The 17,254-nt window shown below is 36.6% G+C and overlaps 1 protein-coding gene across 1 annotated transcript; it reads left to right on the forward strand.

Moving 5' to 3' along the window:
• The first annotated feature begins 420 nt into the window (after positions 1-420).
• On the forward strand, positions 421-1,057 carry LOC143636673 (uncharacterized). Its single transcript, XM_077104208.1, has 2 exons — positions 421-759; positions 851-1,057. The coding sequence occupies exons 1-2, from the start codon at positions 421-423 to the stop codon at positions 1,055-1,057; spliced, it is 546 nt and encodes a 181-aa protein (XP_076960323.1).
• The last annotated feature ends 16,197 nt before the right edge of the window (positions 1,058-17,254 follow it).

Consider the following 17,254-nt stretch of genomic DNA (forward strand, 5'->3'; position numbering starts at 1 on the left):
CGTGTTTGCGCTTAAGTTTTGGAAACCGTATCTGTATGGTATTCCTTGTGTCATTTGCACCGATCATAGGAGTTTAAAATTTTTCTACGAGTAAAGGGAACTAAATACGCGGCAACATCGGTTGTTAGAATTGATTAAGGATTATCATCTTGAATTTATGTACCATCCTGGTAAGGCTAACGTGGTGGCCAGCGCGTTGAGCCAGAAGGAGAGGCCGAAACCCATCCGTGTGAAATTTTATCCGCTTATTCTAAAACCCGATATTTTGCAGTAGATAGCCAACGTTCAGAGTGTGGCCATGCAGGTGGAATGGATTATATTGGAACATATGTGGGGTCAAGAAAAGTTGTGGAAGTCTTTGGTGATGGGGTGAAGTATAAAGATGGTCAATCCGAGAGGGCCATATAAACTCTCGAGGATATGTTGCGGGCTTGTGTTAACGACTTTGGTGATAGTCGGGATATTCATTTGCCATTGGTTGAATTTTCTTATACCAAAAGTTATCATGCCACTAATGGGATGCCACCGGTTGAGATGTTGTACGGGCATAGGTGTAGGACTCCTGTCTGTTGGGGCTCCATTGGTCAGAAAAAATTGGGTAGTTTAGAGGTGATTGAGGCTGCGCCTGAAAAACTTTATAAGATTAAGGCTTTTATGAGGGCCGCTCAGGACTGGCAAAAGTCCTATGTGGATAGGGGGCGAAGGCCTATTGTGTTCGAGGCTGGCGATCAGGTTGTGTTAAAGGTTCTCTTTAGAAAGGTATCATCCACTTTCATAAGCGGGGGAAGCTTAGTCCGAGATTCATAGGTCTGTTTCGTATCTTGTCCCGTGATGGGGAGGTAGTTTATAGGCTGGTTTACCTGACGACCTTGCTGGGATTCATCCTACATTCCATGTGTCACATCTAAGGAAATGTTTGGCAGATGAGGTGGTCCAAGTGCCTCTTAGGGTCATTGAACTCGATAATAAGCTGAGTTATATTGAGGAGTATATCACCATTCTTGACCGACAGGAAAAACGTTTGAGGAATGAGGTGGCCAGTCAGGTGAAGGTGTAGTGGGGGCACCGTGAGGGTTCCGAGGCTTCTTAGGAATCCGAGGACGATATGATGAAGCTATACCTGCGACCATTCCTGTATAGCGGGATTCGGGGACGAATCCCATTTTAAGGGGGGTAGACTTGTAACGCCCGTACATTTTCGTTAAAAGAATTCATGCCTTGTAAGTTTGTATCTTTAACCGAGACCCGTTCTACCATCTTCAAGGACCTCCTAGCCATTCTTGCAAGTCTATTTATTTAACTTTTGGTCCAAGATAATACATTTTGCAAGTTGGGGGACCTAGATGTAAAAATATTATAACATAAACCCTATTCTTGCCTTCCCTCATCTCCTGTCTGATCGCAACCTTAGCAGCCACCATCATCTCATTTTTCATGCAACTCCAGCCAAGTTCCAGCCCTCTCTCGACCAATTCAATTAGTATTATACCAATGCAAGTCATTTTCACCATTAAACCCCTTACTGAACCCTAGAGATGTCATAAACATGTTAGGGTTTGAGTTTTGATAAAAACAGTTGCTGACAGATTCATACTCGTTTATTTTTTGGTTGGTAACTCGATGAAAATTGATTTTCTTTTATCGATCCTTATTTCCATGATGTTCTACTTTGAGTCTAGTTTCCATAAAGGTACAATCTGTAATTTTTGGACGAGATTTGAATGGTTTTTATGATTTTATAAAAACGTGTGTAAAAGCTGATACGGAGAGTCGGATTTAAGTTTGTCTTCCTGACATTATAACTCTTTTTTAACAAGTTCAAATTGTTCCTAGAACTTCATATTTTGAGTTAAGATTACAACCCAATTGGAATCGTTTAAATTGGGTTAATAATGATTTTTAAACAAATAAAACACTATTGCTGCGCACTGAAATTGCTGCACATACCTTTTTGTGTTGGAGGAATTTTTATAATTTTTGTGTGAATTTGAAAAATATAGTAAAAATATTTTTAGAAACCTAAGCCATTTATGCAACTCTGGTAAATATTTCATAATTTATTTCTATGATTTTCTTATGAATTAAAATACATCTTTGCATGCTAAAATCAGCATATTAAGCTCGTTATTGATCAATTCTTTCGGTTTAGGACTTAACCGGTGGCTATCCAATTGAGGTCCTATAGGGGCTGAATCGTTTGAAGTTTTGCTTCGTCTCATTCCTAGGTATGTCAATTATATCATACCTTAATATCGTGAGCAATGAAGCTCGTTTGGTTAGTCACTTGTCGACAGATTGAAAATAGGATTTCAGTTGTCTAGTTTGTTGATTGTTGCGTTTAGCGCGTTGTTTGATGGGATTAACAACCAATTCAGTTTGTGTAGCTTTGGTATGTTATACGGGCCATAAAAAACTAATTTTTATGTTAATGCGGCTGAATTGATTGTCGGTTGCTCAAACGGGTCGGTACAACGCAAATTCGTGTTTAATTGGTAGTTTATACGTTGTATAAGTGAATTGCCGACCCAGTCAACTCGTGTAGTGTGGTGTGGACTTTTTAGCTGTAATTATACTAAATTAGGTCCACACGGGGCTATGTTGGTTGCTAAGTACATAAACAACTCGTTAACGCGCATATTCGATACAATTAACAACTTTTTGGTGTAATTTGAGAATCCTTTGTCCCCGGAATTAACTAAGGGTGGTTTTGGTAAATAAAAGGCCCCGGGGGCTAATGTAATTGGAATTGATAAGGTTGAGGCTTTAGGTCAATCAATTCATGTGAGAACGCCTCGTAGGATAAGCGAGTCGGTACGGTTCCGTTAGTAATCATTGTGCGTAATCCGACAGGCGTTTGATTTGTGGGAGTACTTAGGGGTTCTCTAGCTCGTTGATATTTGTGTGTCTCATGTTAGGTGAGTTCATGATGCACCTTTTTAACTATTTTTACTTTTTGGGATGGCATAGACACCCGACTACAATTTTACCCGATTTTACTCGTTTACACTATTTGGATGGTATTGCATAGTCTTATTCGTATTTTATATTTATGAAAACATGTGTAAGTTATATTCTATGACTTAGGATGGTCATATATTCCTTACGGTTATATGTATATTACTTATGGTCTAGACTTGAGAATATTATTAGGCCTAGTATTATTTGAATACGGGTAGACTTACTTGTATTGGTTTACTGGAATGACTTATACATATTACCCTATAGTCTACACTTGTTGATGTTATTGGTTCATCGTGATTAAGCTATATGTACCTATGCTTATTGATGTGTTTGCTTGATGAACTTATGTGTAAGCGTGCCTATTGATGTGTGTGCTTGTATGGATTGTGACCGGGTCAAATATATTACTCGGGTTCTTAAATCTAGTGGTGAGGAGGCCCGTGCTGCATATCCATGATCGGGACGGGTCAAATATATTACTCGAATCCTTGACTTTGTGACTCGTGATTCATGGCGAGGAGGCCCGTCTCTTGCTAAACCCGAAATCGGGTCAAATATATTACTCGGGAGAAACCCATGGTGAGGAGGCCCGTATTGCGTGGGTTTTTCTGTAATAGGGTCAAATATATTACTCGAGTTAGGACTCGTGGTGAGGAGGCTCGTATTACATATTGTTTTCTACTACCGGGTCAAATGTATTACTCGTGTTACGACTCGTGGTGAGGAGGCCCGTGTTAGCATAATTATTTACATACTGTTTTCTACTACTGGGTCAAATATATTACTCGAGTTACGACTTGTGGTGAGGAGGCCCGTGTAAGCTTAAATATTTCAAAGAAAAATTTATTTATTTTTTTATTTAAGATTTCCCCAAAATTCTTGTAATTATGCATTTTAAACCGATTTATAAATGTTGCTTATAAAAACATGAACTCACTCAGCTCAAGCTGACTTTGTAAGTATGTTAGTTTGCCTTTTAGGTTAAGGATTGGAGGTTACCGCTTGGACATGTTGGAGACTACTCGGACAATTGAAGGCATTTCTAGTTGAGAACTTTAAATATACTGTATTTATTTTCATTGTTGACTTTGGGCACATTTTCCCAGTTTTGGGATTTTGACACTAATTATTTTCCGTTGTTTATTACTCTAAACTGGTTTTAATAAAACGAATTTGTATCGGTTTTAAATTTTTGAGAATTTTGGATATGATTACCAACTGTAGGATTCACGGGTTTTCGAGGTCTTACAAGTTGGTATCAGAGCCAAGGTTCGAGGTATCCGGGCATCATTTGATGCTTGAACTCGAACTGTTAAGGGAAGGACTAGAAATGCCAACTGCGGGTAGCTGCACGCCAAGAGGTAACCTTTTGTTTTTATAAGTATTAGATTTGCTTTTGTGTGCATAAATTGTTTATGTGTGGGATTGAACGCTAATATGGTTAAGAACAGGGTGTGGTTAGGACGGTTGGGTAAAGTAAACAACTAATAACACTTGATCAATGTTATTAACAGTTTACCGTTACATTTCATGTTCTAAACGCTACCTGTGCTTGACTGTGTTAGGGTTCTGTCTTTGTAGGGATTGGATATGGCTAATGCTCGTGTCGAGAGTGTTAAAGTTCATCTCATTCCTTAAATTCTCTTGTTCATTTCTCATCCTCCCAAACGCTTTGCGCGTAAGTGTTTAGCTCACTCTAGGTTCCTTTTTACTTGGCCGCTTAAATTCCTCGCTCTTTCGAGAACGTATATGTAATGGTTTAGCTAAGTAGTGGCTTAATATCATTCCAAGTACCTTTTTACTTGTTGAATTACGGGCTTCGGTTTCATTTGACTTGGGTGCCAATTGGGTTTTTGTGTCTACCACTCATTGTTCCGCGTTAAATAAATCACCCGAGCGTGTAAATGATATATTTGAGGTTGAGGTCGCGGTAGGAAGTTATGTTCCATGTCTAGAGCTATTCAGGGTTGTTTTATTGAGTTGTATGGGTATAGATTTCCGGTGCGGCTGTATTTAATGCCGCGCGGGCTGTTTTGATGTGGTACTTGAGTTGGATTGGCTTGCTAGCGTGGATTATCTGTGGTCAGAACTTACACATCGACTACCGTGAATCGAATAAACTTAACGTGAAAAATAGCTACCCTCTACCAAGGATCGATGACTTATTAGATCAGCTCCAAGAAGCTAGTTGGTTCTTGAAGATCGGCCTTAGGTCGGAGTATCATCAGTTGAGAATTCGGTAGCAAGATATCCTAAAACCTCTTTCCGCACTCGCTATGGACCTTATGAATTCATCGTGATGTCTTTCGGTTTGACCAATGCACCGGCTGCGTTCGTGGATCTTATGAACTGGGTGTGTAGGCCGATGCTTGACCGTTATGTTATTGTTTTCATCGACGACATTCTCATGTATTCCAAAAGCGAAATCGATCCCGCTCGTCACCTCACTGAAATTTTGGATGCTTTGAGAGGAAACAAGTTATACGCGAAATATTCTAAGCCGTCTTTCTGGTTACGCGAGGTTCAATCCTCGGGTCATGTTATTAACCCAAATGGCATTTTGGTAGATCTTGCAAAGGTGGAAGCCATAAATAAGTGGGAATCTCCTAAATCACCATCTGAAATTCGTAGCTTTTTGGAACTGGCGTCGGTCATGTTTGCGCTTAAGTTATGGAAACCGTATCTGCATGGTATTCCTTATGTCATTTGCACCGATCATAGGAGTTTAAATTATTTCTTCGAGTAAACAGAACTAAACATGCGGCAACTTCGGTGGTTACAATTGATTAAGGATTATGATCTTGAGTTTATGTACCATCCCGGTAAGGCTAACGTGGTAGCCGGCGCGTTGAGCTGGAAGGAGAGGCTGAAACCCATCCGTGTGAAATCTTTTCCGCTTAATTCTAAAACCTGATATTTTGCAGCAGATAGCCAACGTTCAGAGTGAGGCCTTGCAGGTGGAATGGATTATGTTGGAACATATGTGGGGTATTTGAGAAATCGAAGTCAATCCTAAACTTTATACTTCACTAAAACTACTTGTTTACTTAAATTAGCATTCTCATAGTAGACATGAATTTATGCATTCTACTCTCTTTTATGTCATAGGGCAATTCACTTAGCAATGAGGGGTTATTCTATCTTGTATTCTTAAAACAATTTAATCACATATTCACCATATTAATCATCGAAGAAGAGTTGAGTGGATTCTTGATTTAGATGGTAACCTTCATTTATTGATTTTCTCGTCTAAAATTCCTCTACTTGTTCACCTGTTTTACTTTATTATAATTAGTTTAAAAACAACATTTATTGATTATTACTTCCGGTTAATTTAGAACAAAGATTTATTATTAGAAATCATTCGTGTCCATGGATCAATACTTGGTTCTTACCAATACTATTATACATATATGATAGGTACACTTTCATATATGTGTGTAGTTTAGTTTTAGTAGAAATCATTTTTATAAATTTAAAATACGATCTTGTGTGAAAACAAATTAACGCATTTTATACATACGCACACACAACACACTACATACCGATTGAAACTACCCTTGGAATTAAGTTTCATTCATGATGTTTTCCACGTCTCGAACTTGAAAAAGTGTCTTACTGATGAGGCACAGATAGTACCACTGGAAGATGTATACATAAATGAAAAATTAAACTTTGTTGAGGAACCCGTTGGAATACAAGACGGGAAAATCAAACAATTACGACACAAAAAGATTTCGTTGGTTAAAGTTCGATGGAACTCACAACGAGGACCCTAATACACGTGGGAACGAAAAGATGAATTCAAAAAGAAATACCCGCATCTATTCCCTAATAAGGGCGTAGCTGATACATCAAATTTCGGGGATGAAATTTCTTAACTCGGGGAGAATGTGACAATCGTGGCAAAACCAGGTATACCTTAGCTATTACGTAATGAGTAAACGATTAACTGTTTATTACGTAACGAGCAAACCATTAACCGAACAATACTATTTAATTATGACCCAGATATATCTAGGGGCCTTTTATAAGTGATATATGTATATTAATAACTAACATATTGATATTATAGCCCTGGTATATAGAAAATCAGTTAAACGGAAAGATTTTCGTTTAACGATACACTATGATCTTAAAAGCGAAAGCTAGTACCAAAACAAGCATTGTATCATCCGTCCATATGAAAAAGACTTATAAAACACTTATTTGAAATGTTTTAAGCAATTTGTGAAAATATTTTGGATTTATACAACCAAATGATATGTTTTTATTAATTTGCAAAGTTTTGACCGAAAAACACTGGTTTTTTCGCTGTTTATCACACCTGAACTATTTTTCTTTCCAAAACCCAAACCTGAACTAAATTAAGACTCGGTATTTCATGTATGGGCACGCAAAATGAGGAAATTATCCAAAAGAGGGGCCCATAGAAACACCCCCCCCCCATATGGCGGTCAAAATTCATGCCCCCACCCCTTTTGGTTCTCTTTTAAAACTTCTAAAGACATCCAATTATCAAAATATCTAACTTTAACTTCTGGGCCAGCTTCTATAATATCTTCCAGCCATAAACCCTAAGGTAATTCATGGTTTAAGCTCATTTTAATCAAGTTTTGCTCATTAGAATTGAGTTTGATTAAGAAAAATCATATCTAGTCATGAAAAACTCTTCAAAATGATGTAAAAACTGAGTTGATGCTAAACAAGTGTATTAATCTGAATCAAATATTTTTTGGCCAAAAACACGGATTAGGAGGTTTAAATCGCATTTTTACGGTTCAAAAACTCGATTTAGAACCCTAACCCAAAACCTATGTTACAAGGCTTGATTATTGATGTTCTATGCTTGGTTTTGTGGTACATGGCCTGTAGATACATTAGCGAGGCAACCAAAACCCCATAAAAGCGAGAAAATGGCCTAAACACCAGGAAAACGCAAAGGTACTAACCGAGCACTCATTTTGGGGCAGTTTTTGTCTAAGTTGTGACGTGCTTATTGTTAGCCTACGAAATGTTTCATGGACATTAGGGATCATATGAATGAGTCCCTATCCAAATTTGGGAATTTTTAGATAATCTGGGAATATTTGACGATTTTATTACTGTCTATTGAGGTTGATTTGGGAAAAATAATTTAACAGCTTGAAAAATTAATAAACTTTGTGGATAACTCAAGTAATGCAGTACAAGGTCACACATAAATTTTGGGATTAGTTGGAGAAACCTAGCTATTATTTATGGATTCTTGTTTAATCGATTTTTAACAACCGTTTATTACACAAAAAGGTATTTTAGCCAAGTAGTTTGGTTTTGGAATTTTTACATGGAATTTTGGAAGCCATTTTACTTCTTAGAAAAATAATCAGATTTTTCGGATATCGTTTGGTATCAAAGGACGGTTTATCTGTTAAAAATAGCATTTAAAATGAAATTTAATAAATTAATAAATAAGTAAATATTTTCAAACAATATTTTTATAAAATTCTACACTTAGCTGTGGATTCAGCTGCCATTTTCTCTATCAAAGTATCAATAACTAATCTAAAACATACAATAGATGTTAGAGTTAAATAGTTTGATGATTGTTCATTTGAATGAAATAAGCTAACCACGGAAGCAAGATGTCACTTTTAGCAAAATTTAAAAAAAAAAATCATGTCTGGTGTAATAATGTAAGATCATCCGGTACCAACATCAGAGTTCTTCTGTTGACAGTATATCTCAATCAACTCAATTGCAGCAACTACTCTTCACTAATTACATGTTCAGCATATCAATATTAAAAATAATGTATTGAATGTAACCAAACAAGGAACGGTTAACAATTGAATTAAAGGAGGATGATTCAAAACGGATTCGGGTTTCACCTTCACGTCAGGTAACTACAAAAACCTCCTAATTAAACATTCTATTCTACCGCCTTACATACATACATACATACATATATATATATATGTATATAAATTAAAAACCTTTATGAGTTGTAAAAACTCTTGCAAACCCAACGAATGACCATAAATAAACCACATCTATATTTATAGCATATTCTTTTTTTTATATACTAATAAAGGTTATATAACTCTTTTACTCTCACATTCTCTCTTCAAAAGTCTGGTCTCTGAATCTATAAAATATTCTCTTCTTTCTTTTTAATTTCCTCTTTACATAGGGTCCATGTAATACCTAAATTGTTGAAGACATGGTTTGTGGGTTTTTTTTTTTTTAATTTTAAATGACATGTGTATATCAATTGTTAAAACCAAAATTTAAAAAATACAAGAATTCACGAAGGAAGCATGAAAAATCCAAATATTCAACTTCTGAAATAATCCATATATTCCTTCCATTTAAAAAAAGTCCAAATACTCACAAAACGTGATTAAACAGTTTTCATTTGTTAAAATGTGATTAAACAATTTTTATTAGACTAAAATATTTTTTATTAGATATCCACGAGTCTCCTAAAACGTGGTTAAACAAGTTTTATTTGTAAATTAATATAAATTTTTTAAACTTTCAAATATGCAAATTTTATTAAAATATGTAAATTATGTATGTAATTTAACATTAATTTTTAAACTTTAAAATATGTAAATTATGTTAAATATATAAATTAATATAATTTTTTTAAACTTTAAAATATGTAAATTAACAATATGTAAATATTTAAATATAAATATGTAAAAACAAAAAATATTTAAATATGTAAATATTTAAAAACAATATGTTACATGTAAATCCATAAATATGTAAATTAATGAAAAATTATTTTAAAAAAATTTAAGTAAGTTTACATATTTTAATTTGTGTTAAAATAATTGAAGTGTACATTTTTTTAAATAAGGTTACATATTACAAATATATGTATTAAACAATTTTATAAATTTTTAAAATAAGTTTATATTTTTAATATATTTTTAAATAATTGAAATATGTTTACATTTTTAAATAAGATTACATATTACAAATGTTTTAAATTTACATATGGTACAAAATTCCATCTTATATGTTACTATCATTTTAAATATGTATACATTTCAAAGTTTCTTACCAAACAAGTTTACATAGCGTTAGAAAGAAACAAAACTATTTCAAAAGTTTATGTTGAAATTACGAAGGCATTAATAATTTAAGAAATTATTAATACCTACTTGATTAGTCGATTTTTTATTATTTAAAAAACAGTAAGTTTGCATAATTTTAAACTCTATTTTTTTAAATAATAAAAAGAATTTGTTTAAACTCCTTTTTAAATTATTAACATATCCTTGATTGACGAAATTTTATTCAGAAAAAAGTTTTTAAAATAAGTTTACATTAATTTCAACGTACATATTTTTAAATTTTTTTAATTTTATTACCAATTATTTTTAAGCAAACTATTTCAAAACAAAGATATAAAAAGTAATATGAGAGAGAGTAGTTGACTTGATGGATGCATCATGTATGGTGGTTTTCAAGAAAAAAATGAAAGAGAAGAAACTTTTTACATAACCAACTTACCCCTTTAAATTTACTATTAATCTTAAAATAATATATTCACAACTTTTGAAGGAATCTATTTAATCTACACTAATGATGAAACTTGATCAATGGACGCCTTAGAGTTTTCATGGTTTTTTTTAAGTTAATATGGTTTTCAATATAACCATCCCATATATATATATATAGAAAATGATTTAAATAAAAATAAAGAGCTTTCTAGGAATGGTAAGAACCAATAAATTTTTGACATCTGGCATTAAACCTATGGTAAAAAGAATAATTCTAGGAACTATGTCGGTTTTTGGTAATTTTAAATATCAACCATTGATTAACATGATCCAATAACTATGATTTATTCTTAGTCTTCTTAGGAAACTACTTCTTTTTACTATAACCCTCCCCTATATATATATATATATATATATATATATATATATATATATATGAAAAGTATAAAAATGAAAACCCACTTGAGTTGTGAAAGCCCGTGAAAACCTTATGTAGCATCGTTTTTCTTTTCTTTTTTTTACACACGTAATATATGTTGTATTATTTAACACAAAACATCGAAAACTAAAAAAATTGTTTTGCTATTTTTTTACTAATTTTTTTATATGTTTTCAGGAGATAGAAAAAGTTATATTTATATTTATATTTTTTATTCACTTTAATTGTGGACCACAAGTTTCAAACTTTAATTAAAAACATATGGTTAAGAATGAGTTTCTAGAGTTTTCACAACTTAAGTGAATTTTTATTTTAATATTACCATATATATATATATATATATATATTATTCACTTTAATTATGGACCACAAGTTACAAATTTTAATTAAAAATATGTGGTTGAGAATGAGTTTCTAGAGTTTTCACAACTCAAATGGGTTTTTATTTTAATCTTAACATATATATATATATATATATATATATATATATATATATATCCCCTGCAAGTTTTTGTCGAGGTTTGTGGTTTTTTTTATGAAGAGGTGAGTGTATATATTTTTTTAATTTTTAATCTGGTTAGAAACTAGTAATAGAGAAATAAATTCAAAAGTACTCGAGGGCTTTGTGTAGTATATGTACTACTTATGCAGGTGTTAGCTAATATTATATACATGAGTCCTTGTTTATTGTGTAAGGTGTCTGCTGAAACTAAGTATAAATTGTTTTATTTGGTTATGTTACCTAGTGCAGGTTGTATATTACATGTGTAGTTTTTATTTATGAAATTGTGGGTTTATAAGTGTGGTGTATGTTTTCCTTGAGTTGGTGTAGGGAGTGTATTAATAATGAGACTGGTTTGTTTTACTTGTGGGAGTATGTACATTAATTGTATAGGTATTAACTGATACTTTGTGTATGACTAATTATTTATTGTGTAAGATGTCAATTACTAATGTAGATATTAATCGAGAAACTATGTATGGATTTTTTTTAGTTAATGCTGTAACAACCCAGATTTTAGAGTCTGATTTTTTTTTTTTAACACATCAACCTGTACAGGCATTCAAGGCAATCAAAGTCCACTAATATAAATTAATCACGAGGACTATTTTAATAAGTTAAAGCAATTATAATAATTACTTATTAAGCCATAAATGAACACACACGGCATTTGACACGTCGATATAATATATTATAGTATAGTTGTGTGGATAGCGCGGTACTGTAAGATGGAAAAATTTTAAAATGGACTGGTATATTGATTATCATTAATAATTTTATGAAGTATATTGTTGTGGTTATTTGAGTACAACTTTAAAGGCTAGCGAGTTAGCTCGTATAAGTGACCGACACCTAGTGCTAGCTATGACCACTTATGTGAAATAATATTATATGAAGTGTTAAGATTATTTGTCCAATACGAATATTTCCTGTTAGTTGGAATATTAATAATACACAGTATTTTGTCAGATTAAGAGCGCGTACAAGCCACGTCATCCCTTAAAACCGGTTATGTGAATATGCATATATGACTATGATATACGTGCTACTTGATAATTATATAGAGTATATTAGTTGTAGTTAGCTCATATATGCGGTACGCCTTTACCGACACATAACACCAACTAAATAAGTAAGTACATATGAGCATGTATTTACTTGACATTAAATGATGGTCATTACTAGAAAATTATTTTAGTAAACCATAATAGTAAATTTATAAAATTCATAAACGAGACACCTAGAGACGCACCACAGTTCGCATGCGCGATATAACATCACGATATAATTTGTAGAACGACTAGAATATTATACGAACATTTAACTTTAGTTTGGAACATACGCGCATGTATTATACTACATAACAAATAAGAAGTTTGGTTCCGCAAGTTCCCTATTGGGCCACTTGGTGGCACCAGACTGGTCCATAAATTTTGCTTTTGTTTTTTTAGTTCTGTCACCGTAACGAACGTCACCATCACGAATGTAACAGAATCCAACAGAATGCCATTTTTTTAGTTCCGGGATCATAACAAACATGATGGAAACTGACATGCCCGACGCAACGCGCCAGGTAAAGAAAAATTAGTTTTTAATAATCTTAACGAAAGAATGTATAAAATACTAACTCAAGAGCGGAGCACTAAATGAGTAAGCGGATCGTAAGAAGTATCCTTCGCTGTGTATTCTTATAGAAGATCAATTTTGAATTTTGTTATAACAATTAATTATTAATTAGAAAGTCCAGAATTTTATTAAAAACTATTACTAATTAAACTCATTTACGGATTGGGGGGGTTGGAGAAACCGATTACATGCAATCCATTCAAGAGCTAATGCAATATCTTAACTCCAACCATTTTATGTTGAAATCCACAAAACCTGCCATTCATGCTCCCAAAGTCCTGCCATCTCTTCCTTCTCAACTCTTAAGAAACCTTAGTTCTTTAATATAACAAAATCACAATATATAGCACCATCTCCATTCTATCTGCCGGCCTCTCTATATAGAAGACCTTATCTCCCATCCAGTCTTCTCCATTGCAACACCTCAACCATCATAAAAGGTACAGAAGACGACAAACTGATCTCCGATGAAGCTCCCATGCAACGCTTGGTGTGTACGACTTTCCGGTGACCCTCTTGATTATCCGGCAAGGCAAGGCCTTCCAGCTACTACGATGATGAAGAGGAGGCTGGAGTGTTTGGGTTCAGGTTGGGTCAGCTTGCATTAACGAGTCTATGATGACTCGGGTATTCGGTTAACTTATCTAACTCGAGCGAGGTATAGGATGTGTGACTAATATTTCATTTACTTAAAACCTGTCTAACTTATTTACTCGTTGCGCGCCCGGTTGAGCTCTTGTTAAAATGATAAAAACGAAAACCATATAAAAATAAACAAAGATAGCTTGTAGATTAACTAAACCAAATGCCTAACTAGTTTAAAACCGAATATTTGAGTTGTTGACAAGACCGAATGCGTGATTGGTTTGATAGAACCCGGGTTCTAAGTTGTTATTTTGATAACGAATGTATTTACATTAAAATAAATAAAGTTGCTAGTATTGTCTCAAGACAACGAAACTGGTTACCAAGTTCGTTGCTAAAACCAAATTCATGTTTAGCTATTTGAGCATTAAACTTGAGATGCATAATAAAACCAAACATGATCATTTTATTTAGAAATTGAAGAAACACTGACCAGACCCCGGGCAGATTACTGGTAACCTGGGGGTTAGATAGATGTTTCCCACGAGGGGTTAGACCCTTGGAAGATGGTTCTTCTGATAACCTGCAAAAACAGACACCGTGAGCTCGTCACTGAGAAGGGGGGGTTCCTCCTTGTGACCACCCTCCGGCGTGAGAATCAGACTAGATTGCTCTTTAAATATAAAAGTATATTAAGAGATTGCTAGAGCAGATATCAGGTATAATATGATGATAATGTGGTAAGATATGATAAGATGAGATGGTCATACCATTTGTGGTATTTATAGCCGAAGGTAGGTTTCCAAAGAGGTATGGCCGGCTGCAACAGTGTTCCTGTTCCACCAACAGTAGCCTACGTACGTGCCCTGCTGGTAGTTGGTGGGTAGGTAGCGGCTGATAGCGACCAGGCCTGCTGTATACTATTCCTGTTCCACCAACTGACGGCTACGCACGTGGTATGACAGTAGTTGGTGAGTATGCAGCGGCTAATAGTGACATACAGTGCAGGAGCATGCTGCTCGCCATACTGTTGTCAATAAGCTGTCGTATCTTTAGTCAGATCTTTTTCCCATACCTCGTCAGGTACAGTACAGAAGATCTTCCTGTATCGTACGGACTGGCTTATTTGGGCGGGAGTATTCCCCCTCCCGCCCTTGTGCGAGATTGTTCCCGGCTTCGCTCATTCCTTCATGTGACACTGAGTGAGAGCTAAGTGCCTTGTGCGTGTAGCCTTGCTGCGCGGGTGGCCTTCCCTGATGGCTTGTATCCGAGGCTGCGGGAACAGGCGGAGTCCTTCACCATCGGGAGGCATTTCCTGCGGGACCAGCTTGCGTACTGCGCGTAAGGACGTCACGTCTCTGAGCATGGTTGGTCCTGCGGATCCAGTTGGTTTCTGCGCAGACGTTCCTCTTCAAGGTGAGTCTTGCGGGTCCAACTGGGCTCTGCTGGGACCTACCTCTTCAAGTCCCCCCAGTCCAATGTTCTTCTCATGAGTGTTTAATAAAGTGAGGTGAACTTTTGGACTTAAGCAAAGGGTTTTGAAAAGGGTTTTTTAAGGTTTTCCATGGGGATTCCTCCCGCGGAAGTCCTTGTCACTTGCAGAAATTCCCGAGTTTCCTGCTTGGTCTTTGGGTATGATGCGGGTAGGTCTGTAACCTCCTTGCAAGTCAGGAGCGTTGAGTCCCACTTGTGTGGATTCTCCATGAGGTTTTGGTAGTCTTGAACATAGTGATCAATTATGTTAAGACCACCAATTCCATCCTGGAGCTTCAAACAACGTAGTTCTCGACGTTCCCGCTATGCGGGGATGTTATTTCCGTTTCCGCAAGCATTGCCCAGAAGATCCTTCTTGGTTTCAATTCCCAGCGGAGCGCTAGGTATGTGAAGGGTTTTGCCTTAACACTGTACATGCGCTCGTCTTACGGTTACTTTACTTCCAAGGTATTCCTGGCGTCAATTCCCTGCGGGTGCTAGGTATGTGAAGGGTTTTGCCTTAACACTGTACCCGCACCCGTCTTATAGTTACTTGGTTGCCGAGGTACTTGGCTTCAATTCCCTGCGGGTGCTAGGTATGTGAAGGGTTTTGCCTTAACACTGTACCCGCATCCGTCTTACGGTTACTTGTTTGCCAAGGTTTTCTTGGCTTCAATTCCCTGCGGGTGCTAGGTATGTGAAGGGTTTTGCCTTAACACTGTACCCGCATCCGTCTTACGGTTACTTGTTTGCCAAGGTAAGGGGGGTATTTTCCCGCCTACTTTATGATCTTTTTAAATTTTGAATTTTGAAATTCGAAAGGTTGGTGAGGATAAGAACAGTCCAAACATCTGAAACGTCGTGCGACGGTTTCTTCTGACTGTGTCAGGACGTGCAGGAAGTTATGGTGACGTGACAGTACACGGTCATTCCAGACGCTTTTTCAGGCGCGTGGGCGCGATTTTTCGGGCGCGTGGCCGCGAAATTTCTGGCACGCGTACTTTTTACAGCTGTTGCCAGCTAGCTTTTTGCCACGCGTCATAGTTTCATTGCACCTTCGATTTCTCTCTCCTTCGCATTAAATTCACCGCATTAATTGCGATCACTATATAAAGGGGGAGAGGGTCATTTGTAATTCACATCTTCACTTCTCTTTCATATCTAAGGCGATTTCTGGTGAATACTCTTATTCAGTTGAGCATTCCTCCGAAATCGTTTCTTCTTCCTTTGCAATATGTCTTCACATGATACTGAAGCTGTAGTCGATGATAAGAGTACTGCTGGCGAGTGCCAGTGTGCTCTGCCCGGCGATCAGTACCGGTATGTTGTTAGGAAGTTCATGCTCGATCCTCTCGAGCCTGAGTTTCCTGAACCCCATCAGACCGTGTACGATGCCCCCAGTGGCAAGATCGGGGTATATGCTTCATTCTTTGTCTATGGGAATCTTAGGTTCCCATTGACAAAGTTTGTTTACCGTGTCCTGGAGAGGCACGGTGTGCATTTGACCGAGTTGCACCCCATGGCGATCGCCAAGATTCGCCACTTCGAGTGGGTGTGCCGGATTTTGGGCATTGAGCCCTATGTGGACCGCCTGATGACCTTCTATACTTGGAGGTGCATCCAGGGGTGGTACACCCTGACAACCCGGATTAAGGGTTTGAAGATTTGCGCCACCGAGCGCAGTCTCCGATCGTGGAAGCGGGAATTCTTCTACATTTCTGCCCGCGCCGTCCCTATTGCCATGAAGTTTAAAAATGGCCAAGCCATTCCGAGCCACCACGCCACCAACTACCAGGAGGCGGAATGGTTTGCGAAGATATCCCGGGTCCAATCTCCGGTTTACCGGTTTGCGGAGTCCGGGATGGTGATGCTGGGGATGAGCCGGGTATGGAAGGAGGCGTCTCAGGTTCCCATCCTTCTCGAATACGGTTTGAACTCTACTCCTTATGGTATGTCTTAGTCTTTCTTGCTGATATGAGTTTGTCTTCTAACTGTTTCTTTTCTTTCAGAGGGGAACAATTTGGAGTCGCTCCTGTACCCGCGGGAAGCTGACGGTCCCGTGCGGGTGGGTACTCGCGCTCTTGACGAGAACGAGTTGCCCATCCTGGAGCAAACAGCGGATCGGTTTGTGGAGGTCTATCCGTTGGGCCACGAGATCCTGAGCCACCGGCG

The sequence above is a fragment of the Bidens hawaiensis genome, unplaced genomic scaffold (assembly GCF_021521415.1).
Source record: "Bidens hawaiensis isolate Kalapana, Puna unplaced genomic scaffold, B.hawaiensis_p1.1 tig00008037_1, whole genome shotgun sequence".
Classification (NCBI taxonomy): Eukaryota; Viridiplantae; Streptophyta; class Magnoliopsida; order Asterales; family Asteraceae; genus Bidens; species Bidens hawaiensis.

Bases quoted from the DNA above. Each gene is read 5' to 3' on its own strand.
- LOC143636673 (XM_077104208.1), top strand. From the start codon at position 421: ATGTTGCGGGCTTGTGTTAACGACTTTGGTGATAGTCGGGATATTCAT. The intron at 760-850 runs GTATCATCCACT...GGTAGTTTATAG, and splicing joins TAAAGGTTCTCTTTAGAAAG to GCTGGTTTACCTGACGACCT.